General features: G+C 44.0%; 1 protein-coding gene across 9 annotated transcripts in view; it reads left to right on the forward strand.

Moving 5' to 3' along the window:
* Positions 1 to 10680, forward strand: part of ZBTB38 (zinc finger and BTB domain containing 38) — a 140296-nt gene extending 129616 nt beyond the window's left edge. For all 9 annotated transcript variants that reach the window (XM_047726422.1, XM_047726446.1, XM_047726436.1 and 6 more), the window contains one exon: positions 4274 to 10680. In XM_047726422.1, coding sequence (XP_047582378.1) covers positions 4274 to 7858 — 3585 coding nt within the window. In that variant the 3' untranslated portion in view covers positions 7859 to 10680. The remainder of the gene's footprint in view (positions 1 to 4273) is intronic.
* The last annotated feature ends 4687 nt before the right edge of the window (positions 10681 to 15367 follow it).

A 15367-nucleotide genomic window follows, 5' to 3' on the forward strand; every position in this document is an offset into this window, starting at 1 on the left:
TCTTTCTTCTCCTCGACTCTAAGCTCCTTGAGAACCGAGACTTGTCTCACATGCTTCAGTTTCTCCAGCTCTGAGCCCTGTGTCTGACCGTGTTAGGCATTAACGTATGTGCTGGGTAGAATTGACACAAGAATGAAGTTTTTATGTATGTGCCAAGAAGGCACATCGAAGTGCTACATAGTCACTACGCTTTTAAAAGGATTCTTGCCACAAAATGGTAGATAGTGCCCCTTTTGAACAGTGTCATACTTGGATATTCCAAAGTTAAGAGGATGTTCTGATGACATATAAAATGATACTTCCTTTTCTATGTGTTATTCTGTGAGTGTGATTAAGATATTCTTAAATGTTAACATTTAGCCTTTTACTAACTCTCCTAACTGAACAATCTAAGCGAAGAATCACACCATCCTAGAGTAGTGGGTGGGGCTTTTCTTCGAGCACCTCGGAGTATTAGCCTGATGTGAAATACTGTTCCCCGAGTGGAGGTGGGGCCTCATGGGAGTTTCAGAGTGCTGTGAACTGGAGTGTTTTGGAAGAAGCAGTAGTATTGAGGTGGAAGGACAAAATAGATGTTAGCATGGAACTAAGCCAACATGGAAACCACCATTTAAAACCATAATATGTCTTTTGCCAGATCTGGAACTACCCAGTCAGCTGGATAAAGAATGGAAATAATGTACGGGCTTCAGAAAACCCAAACAGATGAGAATAAATGAGTTAGGAGAAAAAGTAGATTTTACAGGGGCCCAGAGCAGAGACCCCAAGGGGGCAAAAGAGGCGTCAGCCAAATATGTCATTGATCTATAACCAGTGAAGGACAGAGTCCCGCTGTCTGTTCAGGGGTGTAGAGGAAGCCGTAGATTCCAATTCATTTAATTCCTTTTTATTCCTAGACATAACTCCTTCACACTTCTAGGAAAGGTTCATAGACTATTACAGCTAAAGGCAGGGTAAATAAGAGTAGAAGAGGTAATGTTTCGTAAAGAAAATGAGACAATAGTCACACCAGAAACCCAGGGAAACAATGGCTACAACCAGTGATGCTGAGAGTTCAAAGCTTCTTTGTCTTGGGAACAGAAGAATTTGTTAGTAGTAATGTAGTTTTTCCTGTGGCTAGACGAGATCAAAGAATTAATCAAATGGATCCTAAAGTTTAAAGGACACTAAATAACATAATGGGCACAATTATAGTAGCTTTAGAAAAGAGTAAAAAGAAATTCATTCTGTGGCCATCTGGTCTCCACAACTGAATGAATGCCACAGGTTAAAGGTAGGACTCCCGTGCTTGGAAGACCTTGCCACTGGGAGCCAAAGAGGTATCTTCAAGCTCTGCCACTTTCCCAACATCACTTGACAAGAGAGAGAGGCTGGATGAATAGCTACTCAGTATGGCCTTTAGACCAGAGGGAGATTTTTGGTTTTAGCTGCGGGAGTGATCTGTTAGTGTATACTAGAATTAGTTTAGTGAGTTGTCATTAACATTTTTTAAATGAGAAACAGTGGAAGAGGACAAAATATTGAACGTAGTGCATGCATTAAGGTTAAGTTTTAATTTTTGTGTCTTAGTCCCTATGTACCATATATTTCTTATATGATATTGATATTATATATAAATATATATTTATAAATATATATATGTATATAACTGTATATATATAATCTTAATATTCTATCCCTCATTAAAATATTAGTTGGGGGGCGCCTGGGTGGCTCAGTGGGTTAAGCCGCTGCCTTCGGCTCAGGTCATGATCTCAGGGTCCTGGGATCGAGCCCCGCATCGGGCTCTCTGCTCAGCAGGGAGCCTGCTTCCTCCTCTCTCTCTGCCTGCCTCTCTGCCTGCTTGTGATCTCTCTCTGTCAAATAAATAAATAAAATCTTTAAAAAAAAAAAATATTGGTTGGTAGGCTCTGGGCATCCCAGGCTTATGGTATAAAATATATAGAAAGAAGAATAAGAATTAGGCTCTGGGAAGAATAGAGATAAGACCCTTGAACCAGAACAAGAGCCACTGTGCCTTTAAATTGTGCTAATTTAAGAACATGTGACTAGACTCAGTATTTTTTATTGAAATATAATTAATATACAGTGTTATATTAGTTTCAAGCATATAATGATTGAACAGTTTAATACATTGCTCAGTCTTCCCCATAATAAATATATGCTTGATCCCCTTTATCTAGTTCACCCCTCCTCCCACCCACCTCTCCTCTGGTAACCATCAGTTTGTTCTCAGTATTTAAGCATCTGGTTTTTGTCTCTCTTTTTTTTTCCTCTTTGTTCACTTGTTTTATTTCTTAAATTCCACATGTGAGTAAAATCATGGCATTTGTTTTCTCTGCCTTACTTCACTTAGCATCATACCCTTTCAGTCCATCGATGTTGTTGCAATGGCAACATTCTTTTTTATGGCTGAGTAATATTCCTGTGGGGGTTGTCTGTGTGTGTGTATCACATCTATTTTATCTATTCGTCTGTCCGTGGACATGTGGGCTGCTTCCATATCTTGGGTGTTGTAAATAGTGCTGCCTAAACATAGGGGTGCATATGTCTTCCCAGATTAGTGTTTTCATTTTCTTTGGGTAAATGCCCAGTAGTGGAATTACTGATGGTGGGACAACTGGACACCTACATGCAAAACAGTGAAGTGGGACCACTTTTTTATACCACACACAGAAATAAACTCAAGATGGATTAAAGACCTAAATGTGAGACCTAACCATAAAAATCCTAGAAGAGAGCACAGGCAATAATTTCTCTGACATCAGCCATAGAAACCTTTTTCTAGATATGTCTTGGGCAAATCAACTATTGGGACTCACAAAAATAAAAGGCTTTCACACAGCAAAGGAAACTATCAACAAAACAAAAAGGTAGCCTACCAAATGGGAGAAGATATTTGCAAATGATATATCCGATAAAGGGTTAATATCCAAAATATCTAAATAATTTATACAACTCAACACCCAAAACCCACAAATAATCCAATTAACATATGGGCAGAGGACCCGAATAGACATTTTTCCAAAGAAGACATACGGGGTGGCTGACAGACATAGGAAAAGATGCTCAACATCACTCATCATCAGGGAAATGCAAGTCAAAACAACAATGAGATAACCACCTCACACCTATTGGAATGGCTAAAATCAAAAAGATAAGAGGTAACAAGCGTTTATGAAGGGTTGCAGAAAAGGGAGCCCTTGTGCACTGTTGGTGGAATGTGAATTGGTACAGTTGCTATGGAAAACAGTATGGAGATTCCTCAAGAAATTAAAACGAACTACTGTATGATCTAGCAGTCTCACTCCTGGGTATATATTCAGAAGAATTGAAATCAAGATCTCGTAGAGATGTCTGCACATCAAAACCACAGTGAGATAGCACTAGACTCAGAGACATACTCTCCTGGTTTTGTGTGTTATTTCTTTTCCTTTTTAGTGTGCCTTCAATACCTCACAGAGTTGTTTCTGAAAACCCTAATCTGCTTTGGCAATCCTGAAAGGGAAATCCAAGAAAGAATGAGAGAAGGGCCAGTAGCACAGAGAGGCAGGGCACCCCTGGTGGTCAGACTTGGTCATGCAGACCGAGGCTTTCCGTCCAGATACCTTTCAGAGCCACAGATTCCGAATGGCTTCTCCAGTTCTTCTCTGAGCAGGCAGGACCTTTATATCAGGTACTGCTTACTGAGGGAGGGCTTCTTAAAAAAATACATCCTCTTCCTGCTTCATAAATCATGTTTTGGTCATATCATCAGGATTATCTGTGAAGATGGGAGGTTGTGGCAGGACCATGGCATTGCTCAGCTCTAAGAATTTAATGCAGCAGCCTTGAGTGATAGCGAGACCCTAAACATTTGGGGGAGAAGCCCTCCCCCTCCCAAATTTGGACATGTATATATAGCTACAGCTTTGGAGAAGGAGTTCTGGGAGGATTTCCAACTATAACAACTTATTAGCAATGGTATGAGAAACAGGCTGGGGAGAGATCGAGATTTAGCTTCCAATGGTGACTCCAAGTCTTGCAAGTAACACCAGAATGAGATAAAAACCTATATTTAAAGTGTTTCAAAAGCATTGAAAATTATCTAGAAATAAAGAAACTGCTTGTTGGGGTGCCTAGCTGGCTCATTTGGTCGAGCATGCAACTCTTGATCTCAGGGTCATGAGTTCAAGCCCCTGTTGGGCATAGAGCTTCCTTTAAAAAAAAAAAAAAAAAAAGGAAACTACTTGTGGTGGAAGGGTCTCTGATCATCTCTCCCCTCTTGTTTCAGATGACAGTCATGTCCCTTTCCAGGGACCTCAAGGACGACTTGCACAGTGACACAGTGCTCTCCATCTTAAATGAGCAGCGCATTCGGGGCATTTTATGTGATGTCACTATTATTGTGGAAGACACCAAATTTAAAGCCCACAGCAATGTCCTAGCTGCTTCAAGCCTGTACTTCAAAAATATCTTTTGGAGCCATACGATCTGTATTTCCAGCCATGTCCTGGAACTGGATGATCTCAAAGCTGAAGTGTTTACAGAAATCCTTAATTATATCTACAGCTCCACGGTTGTCGTCAAGAGACAGGAAACAGTCACCGATCTTGCAGCTGCAGGAAAAAAGCTGGGAATATCCTTCCTGGAAGATCTTACTGATCGCAACTTCTCAAATTCCCCTGGTCCCTATGTATTCTGCATTACTGAAAAGGGAGTGGTTAAAGAAGAAAAAAATGACAAGAGGCATGAAGAGCCCGCCATCACCAATGGGCCGAGGATCACCAATGCATTTTCCATCATCGAGACAGAAAATAGTAATAACATGTTTTCTCCACTGGACTTGCGGGCAAGTTTCAAAAAGGTCTCTGACTCCATGAGAACCACAAGCCTCTGCCTGGAGAGGACCGACGTGTGTCACGAGGCAGAGCCCGTCCGCACCCTCGCAGAGCACTCGTATGCCGTTTCTTCCGTGGCCGAGGCCTACAGAAATCAACCTGTCCATGAACATGACAGCAGTTCCCCTGGTAAGACAGGTAAAGAAAATTGTGAAGCTCTTGCAGCAAAACCGAAAACGTGCCGAAAGCCAAAGACCATCTCCGTACCCCAGGACTGTGACCCAGCTGCAGACAACATGCCACCCCCTCCGGTAACCAGCTTAGAGGTTCGTCAGGAGAGAAGTCCACAGCCAGCTGCCATCCTGCCTTGTTCAAAATCTCCCAGCAACGAAGGAGATGCCCGTTTTTCCAAGGAAGATGAAAATAAATCCTCGGAAGTTCCTGGGCCTCCCGCAGCGGCGGTCCCCCCTCTCGTGTACAACTGTAGCTGTTGTTCCAAGTCCTTTGACAGCAGCGCCCTGCTCAGCGCCCACATGCAGCTTCACAAGCCAGCGCAGGAGCCGCTGGTGTGCAAGGACTGCAACAAGCAGTTCAGCACTCTGAACAGGCTCGACCGGCACGAGCAGATCTGTATGCGCTCCAGCCACGTGCCGCTTCCCGGAGGAAGCCAGCGCTTTCTGGAAAACTACCCCACCATTGGGCAGAATGGAAGTTCATTCACCAGGCCAGAGCCTCTGTTGTCTGAAAACAGGATCGGCGAATTTTCTAGTACCGGCGGCACCTTGCCAGAGACGGACCACATGGTTAAATTTGTGAATGGGCAGATGCTCTACAGCTGTGTTGTGTGCAAACGGAGCTATGTGACGTTGTCCAGCCTCCGAAGGCATGCAAACGTTCACTCGTGGAGAAGAACCTATCCCTGCCATTACTGCAACAAAGTGTTTGCGTTGGCCGAGTACAGGACAAGACATGAAATTTGGCACACAGGAGAAAGGCGCTATCAGTGCATTTTCTGCCTCGAAACTTTCATGACCTACTATATTCTCAAGAACCACCAGAAGTCTTTCCATGCCATAGATCATAGACTTTCCATCAGTAAAAAAACAGCCAATGGAGGCCTGAAGCCTAGTGTCTATCCATATAAACTTTACAGGCTACTGCCCATGAAATGCAAGAGGGCTCCTTACAAAAGCTACCGAAATTCTTCCTATGAAAGTGCCCAAGAAAACAGTCAGATGAATGAATCTGCCTCTGGCCCCTATGTTATTCAGAATCCACATGGCTCTGAGTTACCGACGCTGAATTTCCAGGACCGCGTCAACACCCTGACCAACAGTCCAGCCATCCCCTTGGAAACGTCTGTACGTCAGGAGGTGCCCACCTCTGCCAATGTACAGAACACAGAGGGGACCAAATGGGGAGAGGAATCGCTGAAAGTTGACCTCGATAGTAACTTTTATTCTGCCGAGGTGTCCGTCTCTTCTGCTGAGAACGCTGGCAGCTCTGACGCCCCGGCCGGGGACGTACCTGTCCCATCTTTGAGTAACAGCAGCGAGAACACAGCCTCTGTGATCAGCTATGGTGGCTCAGCGCCCTCGGTCATCGTGCACAGTAGCCAGTTCTCGTCGGTGATAATGCACAGCAACGCCATGGCTGCCATGCCCAGCAGCAACCCCCGCATCCCCTCCGAGCCACCTGTCAGCCAGCCCCTGAAAGACGACGGCAAACCTGAGCCTGACAAAGTGAGCAGAACAGTCAGCCGACCCAAGAGCATCAAGGAGAAAAAGAAAACCGTGCCCAGTAACAAGGCAGAAGTAGCAGAGGAGTCCAAGTACGGGACCGATCCTGGAGGGTCGGTGAGCAAAACTGCAAATACGAAGGAAACCAGTAAAATCGAAACCTACATTGCCAAGCCCGCTCTGCCCGGAACCTCCACAAACAGCAACGTCGCACCCCTTTGCCAGATCACAGTGAAGATCGGAAACGAGGCCATCGTGAAAAGGCACATCCTCGGATCCAAGCTGTTCTACAAAAGAGGAAGAAGACCCAAGTACCAGATGGAGGAGGAGGCGTTGCCGCCAGAGAGTGACCCAGAAACCAACAGAGACAGCCCCCTTGGGCTCTGCCAGTCCGAGTGTATGGAGATGAACGAGATGTTTGACGACGCCAGTGACCAGGATTCCACTGACAAGCCCTGGCGTCCTTACTACAACTACAAACCCAAGAAGAAATCCAGACAGCTGAGGAAGATGAGGAAGGTTAACTGGAAGAAAGAACACGAAAACAGGAGCCCAAGCGCTAAGTGCAGATACCCAGCAGAACTGGACTGTGCCGTGGGGAAGGCTCCTCAGGAGAAGGCCTATGAGGAGGAAGAAACCAAGGAGATGCCTAAGTTGCAGTGTGAGCTCTGTGATGGGGACAAAGCCTCGGGGGCCGGGAACCAAGGGAGGCCCCACCGGCACCTCACTGCTCGGCCTTACGCCTGCGAGTTCTGCGCCAAGCAGTTCCAGAGCCCGTCCACCCTCAAGATGCACATGAGGTGTCATACTGGAGAGAAGCCGTACCAGTGCAAGACGTGCGGGCGGTGCTTCTCGGTGCAGGGCAACTTGCAGAAACATGAACGCATCCACCTGGGCGTGAAGGAGTTCATCTGTCAGTACTGCAACAAGGCATTCACGCTCAACGAGACCCTCAAGATCCACGAAAGGATCCACACAGGTGAGAAGCGCTACCACTGTCAGTTCTGCTTCCAGAGCTTTTTGTACCTTTCCACAAAAAGGAATCATGAGCAGAGGCACATTTGGGAGCATGATGGGAAGGGCTATGCCTGCTTCCAGTGCCCCAAAATTTGCAAAACAGCTGCTGCCCTTGGAATGCACCAGAAGAAACACTTGTTCAAAAGTCCAAGTCAGCGGGAGAAAGTGGAAGGTGACATGTGTCAGGAGAACTCAGACCCCCTGGAGAACCCACATGTCCATGACTCAGAAGACAGTGACCAAAAGGATAACGTACAAACCATTGTTGAAAATGTCCTTTGAGTGGCAATACTTAGAAAAGTCTTCAAAGATATAAGTTGGTGGCTTTGTTGTTTTGGGGTTTTGTTTTTGTTTTGTTTTTAATTAACTGTTTTCTTCTGTTGGTGGTGGGTTTTTTTTGTTGAGTTTTGTTCACACAACAGTCATATGGAGTGAAACATAAAAAAGAAAATCTCATTTGTGAAAATTCCAGAAAAAGGATCCTAATATCTATTTTGGGTTTTAGCATTAACTTCATGCAAAGTGCAGAAAAATGAAATAGCCGAATCCTCCAGTATCCCAAGTATCTTATGGAAGTTTATGAAGTTCTTAGCTGTGGTATTTCTGCCAGTGGGGGTGGTGGGGAAGAGTCTAATGTTAGCCTAATTTACAACATTCTAGTAAGTGCTGATAGCAACTGGCTGCTAAGCTCTCTTTAGTCACTGGAGAAAATGAGGGTCAGATATCTGAAAACATCATCTTCATAAATATGGTAGAAGATAAATGATCTATTATAGTCATTTTTCCCATCCAGCTTTTGTGCTTTTAAAAATTGTTTAAATTAGTGAATATATATGAAATATTTAATATTATAGCTGAAAATATGTGTGAAATTGAGTAACCTAAGTAGGACGTTCATTATGTAGAACTACTTTTCTGCAACACAAACCTTGTAAAGTGCATATATAAATCACTATGACTTTTAACTGTCCATGTCCCCTGTAGAGAATTCTAATGACCAGCAATAGATCTGCAAATAATGAGGAACTGATGGAAAAATCAGTAGAATAAGCATCTTGAATCTGATTTAAGAGCATATAATGTATGCTTTCAGATGGAATGCCGTTCCCTTCAAGTTATGGCTGAGCTATTACTAGAACTGGTCTCCTCCAGATGCAGAAAATATAGGTCATGCCTTATCTGCAGGGGAGAGCCCTCCCAGAACTCTTCTGTGATTACCTGTGCTGTATATTACTTTGCAGTGGCCTCACCTCAGAAAATAAAGAAGGGTCAAATTCTTCTGAAACTCCCTGCAGTCTTCCATCCATCACAAGGCCATGGATGGGGAGGTCTTTTTCAGAGAGACCTTATCAGTCTCAGGGGTTTAAGTAAAACCTGACACATCCTGTTCCACTGAAGGGAGTGTCCAGGAGATTTAGTGCAAACCGTGAGTATGACGGTGAGTTCCCAAGCACTTGAAAGCGACAGAAAGCCTAATCCCTGTAGTCGTTAGCTTTCTTGGAGATTTTGCAGCCCACAAGTGTACACTAGTATAAAACAAAAGGACATCAGGAAGACACCTCCACCTCACCCATTAACGACTTGAGTGGGTGAGAGGAAGCGATGACCTTCCTTGACTCAAATGGTAGCTTTGCTTTTTGGGGGTGGGGGTGGGGAGATAGAATGCGGAGTGATAAAATTCCATCACTTATTTATATGACTCAGAAACATATCCCCAAAGCCGGATGCCTTGTCTTCATGTTTGCAGACATCCAGCTCCCTTGCTAAAAACCCACTTAAGTTTTTTCGTGTTCTTTAATGCTGCCCCACACCGTTAGCATTGCCCTCAAAGTCCAGTTGCCCTGTAGGATATTCTGTCATGCAGACTAGGTTCTAGGAAGCTGGAACTCATCGTTCTTACGTTTAAGCTGCCAGGATAGGAGGGAGAGAGAAAACATTCCTACCCTTTGATCACCAGTGTGAGCAGAATCCGGAACCTGGCTTAAGGGCGACCTACGGCCATTCATGTTCATGGGATTTGATAGATGGAAGCTCAAGGTTATCCAAGGTTTCAAGGTCACCATTATGAAGATGTAGTTCAAAGGACTCCAGTTCCTCTCTCCAAGTATTGTGATATCTCCACGAAGAAGACTTAACATGGATTTGGGTGGGCAAGAAAGTGTTTAAACACCCAGAGAAGGACATGATCAGAGCTGACCTTTTTATATAGTAGTATTTTGCTGTTAAGTAACCCCAATACTGCATCTGCATTTATCTTTTGTTCATCTACTTTCACTTACATACAGTATTATGTAATAGAGGAAATGGGAAAATGCAAGCAAATTCAACTTTATTTTATACATTGTATATATGTATACCTGCACTATTCATTTGGGTTTTGTTAAAAGAGATAGTCACAAAGGGCTTATGAATTGATTTTCTGAATTGATAATTAGAATATTGAATAGGCAATTCTGTGATCTACTAACTTGTTTTATCCCAATTAAGATTATTAATCAAAGAGAATTACTGTGTATTTCAGTCATTTTAATTTGGGGTAACTCTAAATATAAAATTATTACATGTAGTGATGTCTCCCAGCCCTTACATGTGGAAATTTTCTAAGTGGACTTGTATGCTGATAATTCTAGACCAAAGTAAATATGGCAGAATATTTATACATGAAAAAAATAATTTTGCAAATATTTTCTATAATTGTATTATTCGTTCAAAATGTTGATAGCTTGTGTTAGTTTCAGGGAGGGGTGTATATTTTGATAAAAAAATACTTGACTTTGTAATTCTGTATATTCTATACAATTTATAGCAGAGCCGTTTTAAGACAGCCTTGTCACATTTTTTTTGTTGTTAATTGTGAAAACTTTATCCTGAGTGATGTTTCAGTATGCATTGAGTACATAACGACCAATTAGAATTAAAGTAGGTGTAAACAGTGAACATACTGTATGCTGTACAAGATATATTGTGATTTGCTGTTTCAGCATCTGTATTTTGGTTAGAAGATATTATTAAATGCAGATGTTAAGGGTTGGAAAAGTCTAATTTTATTTTTAGAAATAATGAATACAAATTTGGTTTTGCTTGATTAAAATAGCTTATTCCTATGTTAAGTCTCTTAAATGTTTTAATGTTACTTCTTTTGTGTAGCCAAGCAGCAGTTTTCTCTTTGTGAGTCCCAGCATTGTTTCACCTATCATTCACTTAATATACTTCTGTTTCCTTACTTGTTCCCATTCCATAATACCTACTTACATGCTTAGGACCCAAATGGAATATATATTAAAAGAAAAAAAAAGGAAGAATAAGAGAGATGGAAGCCTTATCATTCACTGCTTTGGATAGGCCTGACCTTGCCATGGGGAATCTGAGAGCTCTGGAAATGTTTTCTACTCCACTCATTCCCAGGGGACAAATCCCACTCAGTACCAGGTGTTAGGCACCATTCTTGCCATGGGCCATTTCATTCAGGTCTTTCCCGACAAGGCTGGGAAATCGACCTCACTATCCACATTTTCTAGCGACTTTGAGAAGATCCCACAGCCAGATGGAGCCAGGATTCCAACCTAGGGCTTCCTGACTCCAGAGCCAAATTTCTTTTTCTTTTCAACACCTTAAAAGTAAAATCTTCCTGGAAACTGAACAAGGAGTGAGGAAGAGAGGCCCGAGGAATGCCCGAAGCTCTAGGACAGCAGCTGTTCTGGTGACGGCGTTCGGGGCTGTACTGGCCTCAGCTCTCCCTGGCACACCCCTGCTTTCTGTACTCATGCCTCAACACTTTGGGTGTTTGGCTTTCCCCCTTGATGTTGGGATACTGCCGTACAAAATCATTTTTTTAAAAATCTGTGCACTTTTTTTTCAAGATTATGGAGCAAAATTACCTTTTAATGCTGTTACAAGCTAGTACTTTCTCACACAAAGAAAAAAGTGTGTTCCATCATCACAGACTATATTCCTAACCTTAACTCATTATCTTCAGATGCCTGCGGTTAGTCGCAGTAGATAACGTGAAAGGGAGGGCCAGGGGCTGCCACCCATCACCAACACAGGGAAAAGAATTCAGATTACCAGCCCTCCTCACAGCTGGCCAGTAACATCAATTTTGTACTTGAAGGGTAATCCAAACCAATTCCAGACCAAAAATTCGATAACTCCTGTCTGTTGAAACTAACGTCATTGATCTAGCGAAACAAACATTCAATATTGAAAGAATTTGTAACATTTGAGAAAGTAACTGGATTAAAAGCATCAAACCAAATCACACAAAGCAATCCTATTTGTACATATTTTATCAGTTACTTTGGGTCTTTTTATTCCTGTTGCTCACCTTCCTCTTTTCTCATTACCTATTGGTTGATTTGGTTCCATGCCCTCTGTCTCTATTGGGTTCTCTTTGCAGAGGCAGTTTCCTCCATCTGTGAGAACTCGTCACCTTCCTCTTCCCCAAATCCTGGTGGGCTATTAATCTCCCTTCTCCCTCCCCCAGTATGCACCCCTTGATGCTGATTCTTCAAGTATGGTGGTCAGTGGACAGGCAAGTTGGCATGGTGTACAATTTTTAAAATGAAACTCTCCAATTTAGACAACTAATGGAGGAATTGGTGATAACAGGAATATGGTTACGCTTTTAAAGATTTTTTAAGTTACTATTTCATTCTTGACATCTAAGACCTCAGTTCTGTTTATTTAAAATCTTTTGCTGGGGTGGGGTGTGCCTGGGTGGCTCTGTCGGTAAAGTGTCGACCTCAGCTCAGGTCATGATCTCAGGGTCCTGGGATCGAGCCTCATGTTGTCTGGGCTCCCTGCTCAGCAGGGAAACTGCTTTTCCCTCTCCCTCTTCCACATCCACTGCTCACTCTCTCTCTCTCTCTCTCAAAAACTAAATCTTTTTTTTTTTAAGAACATTTTGCTGAGGAGTCAAAAGCAATTTTTCCCCCCAATAATTTAAAAAGCTGTAACTTTGGGGCACCTGGGTGGCTCAGTCATTAAGCGTCTGCCTTGGGCTCAGGTTGTGGTCCCAGGTCCTAGGATCGAGCCAGGCATCAGGCTCCCTGCTCAGCGGGAAGCCTGCTTCTCCCTCTCACACTCCCCTTACTTGTGTTCCCTCTCTTGCTATCTCTTTCTCTGTCAAATAAATAAATAAAATCTTTAAAAAAAAAAAACTATAACTTCTATGCAATTATGAGTAAGGATGTTATTCCTGTTACAGGAAACTTTGGTATACAGAGATTTAAAAGATGTCACAATGCTAATTTATGTAGAATTTTCATTCATTCATTCAAAATATGTTTAATATTGAGTCTCAGGTACTGTGGCCAGGACTATAGACATCTAAGAAGTAGCCCTGCCTTCAAGAAGCTGGATCCGGGGAAGGAGACTGAATGAGGCAAGCATGGATTACAAAACAAACTCTTGAGCTCCTGGGAGCTCAGAAGTAGATTGGATTGTGTTGGGTCATGAGAGAGATGGCTCAGAACTAGGGTGGAGGGAGCCTGGGCATCTCCAGATGGGCAGACCCCGGTAGGAGTGGCTAAAACAAAGGAGCACAGGTGAGGACAGATTGCTATGCAAACCTGGGATTTGGGTGGTGAGCCAGGAGAGGCACATAGAGGACACATTACCAGGGCCTCATGGGCCTTGCCAGAGAATTTGTACTTCTGACACCAGTGATGGGGGAGCAGAGGACAGCTGAGTGTGCTGGGGGGGGAAGGTCAGAGCTAAGTCCCAGAAACAATATGAGAGGCCGTGGGAGGGCCTCAACAGACAGGAAATGATCTAATGTGTTTAAGGATGACTCTCACTGCAGCGCAGTGAAGAGACTGCAGGTCTGTGTAGAGACTCTCTTTGTTTCCCCCCTTGCAATGTATTTTTGAAGAAATTATATTGTTTGTCCTGAACAGTTTCTCACGGACTGGGAATCAGCAAGGCAGCTTCCTAAGTTGGGTCATGTTCTTCCATCAGAAAGCATGTACTGTCTGACTGACATACTGGGGTAATTTAAAGGTAGATCTGATGGGATTTGTAGGTGGTTTAGGCTCCGGGGGGGTAGAGAAAAATGAAGGCATCAAAGATGATTCCAAGTCTTGGGCCTGAGCAACTGCAAGGATGGAGTCACCAGCAGAAGACTAGATCTGTGCGCCAACAGTTTGCAAAAGGGGACTGACTTCAGGCATGAAGCTGGAAAGGATGCTTCATTCCTTCAAAACCTATCTGAGCTAGGTGCTGGGAATGCAAGAGATGGCAAAAGATGGTCCCTGGAGCTTGTGGTCTAGTGGGGAACATGAAAAGCAAAGCCATTACACCTGCCTAAGTGCTACCAAGAAGAGCTGCTAGTCGGGGAGTTCCTTGAGGAAGGACCTTTGGAGTGAGATCTGAATGAGGGGTAAGAATCGAAAGAGGAGCGAGTTTCTGGGTAGAGGGAACAGCACGTACAAAAGTCTGCTTCTAGAGGGAACACAGCGCACTGAAAGCCAGCGGGGGCCAGTGTGCAAGAGAGATGGGGTCTGAGATGAGGCTGGTGGCTGAAAGCCAGACCCTGCAGGGTCCCCAGGATTGGGATCTTCTATCTACTAAGAGCAACAGAGAGCTACTGAATCATTGGGACAAGAAGTGTTTTAATCAGTTTTGCACTGTGAAAAGTCTGGCTGGAATGTAGAGAATGAAGTGGAGGACAGTAGTGGCCAGAAATAGAGCAGGTAAGAAGCTACTGCAGTGGTCCAGGCTGGAGAGGACAGTGGTGTGGAATGTGTACTGACAAGGAAGATGAGAGAAGAGAGGAGAGAAGGAGAGCTATTTAGAGGAGATAAAATCATCAGCAGTTAATGTTGGATGGATATGGGAAAGTGGAGGCCACGGAGGGGCCAAGGATAACCTTCTGGTTTCAGATTTGTTGAAATTATGGGAATGCAAGATGAAGCTTGTATAGCAAAAGAAGACACAGAGAACACAAATATTGGAAAGATGAATTTAAATAAAAGCCTGCAAGTTTCTGGCACGGAGAAGAGGTGGAGAAATAGGAGGAAAATTGGGGAAGCGGCAGCTAGGGGCCCAGAGATGGAGAACCTCTCAGAAAGGAGAGAATGACTAATGGTGTCAAGTGAAGATAAAGCCAAGTACAGAAAATCTGGAAAGTGCCCTTTTGCACCCAGCAACTAGAATATCACTGGCAGTGATGTGACTATCGCCCTGGAGAGAGGGAAAGACAGATTCCCAGGGCTTGTCAACATCTGTCATGTAAAGACTCTGGCCATGGATGATTTTAAGCCACCAGCGTAATGTCACTGAACATGGAGTTGGGAAGGGAGACATCCGGTCAGCTCATGAGAGCTAGCATGAGCCTACCCTGGTGGCTCACCTGGGGGATCTTGGCAAGAGTGGTTTCCGTGTGGTGGTGCAGGGCAAGCTGGGCGTCAGAAGCAGAAGTGCAGGGGGAGACAGTGAGCGCGGATTCTGGCTTCAAGAAGTGTGGCTATGAAGGGGGCACCTGGGTGGCTCAGTCAGTTAAGCGTCTGACTTCGGCTCGGGTCCTGGTCTCAGGGTCCTGGGGTTGGCCCTGAGTCAGACTCCCGACTAAGCAGGGAGTCTGCTTGTCCCTCTCCCTCCCAGTCTGCCCTTCCCCTGCTTGGGTTCTTTTTGTCTCTCAAATAAATTTAAAAAGGAGAAGAAAAAGCTGCTTAGCTATAAAGGAGAGAAGAAAAGAAAAGGTAGTAAGTAGAACCTAAGGTTTGGAGACCAGGTCCACCATATGGGAGACAACAAAGGGTGAGGAGGCAAGGGGTTGAGGGTATCGGCAGG

Source organism: Lutra lutra, chromosome 1, assembly GCF_902655055.1.
Source record: "Lutra lutra chromosome 1, mLutLut1.2, whole genome shotgun sequence".
In the NCBI taxonomy this organism is placed as follows: Eukaryota; Metazoa; Chordata; class Mammalia; order Carnivora; family Mustelidae; genus Lutra; species Lutra lutra.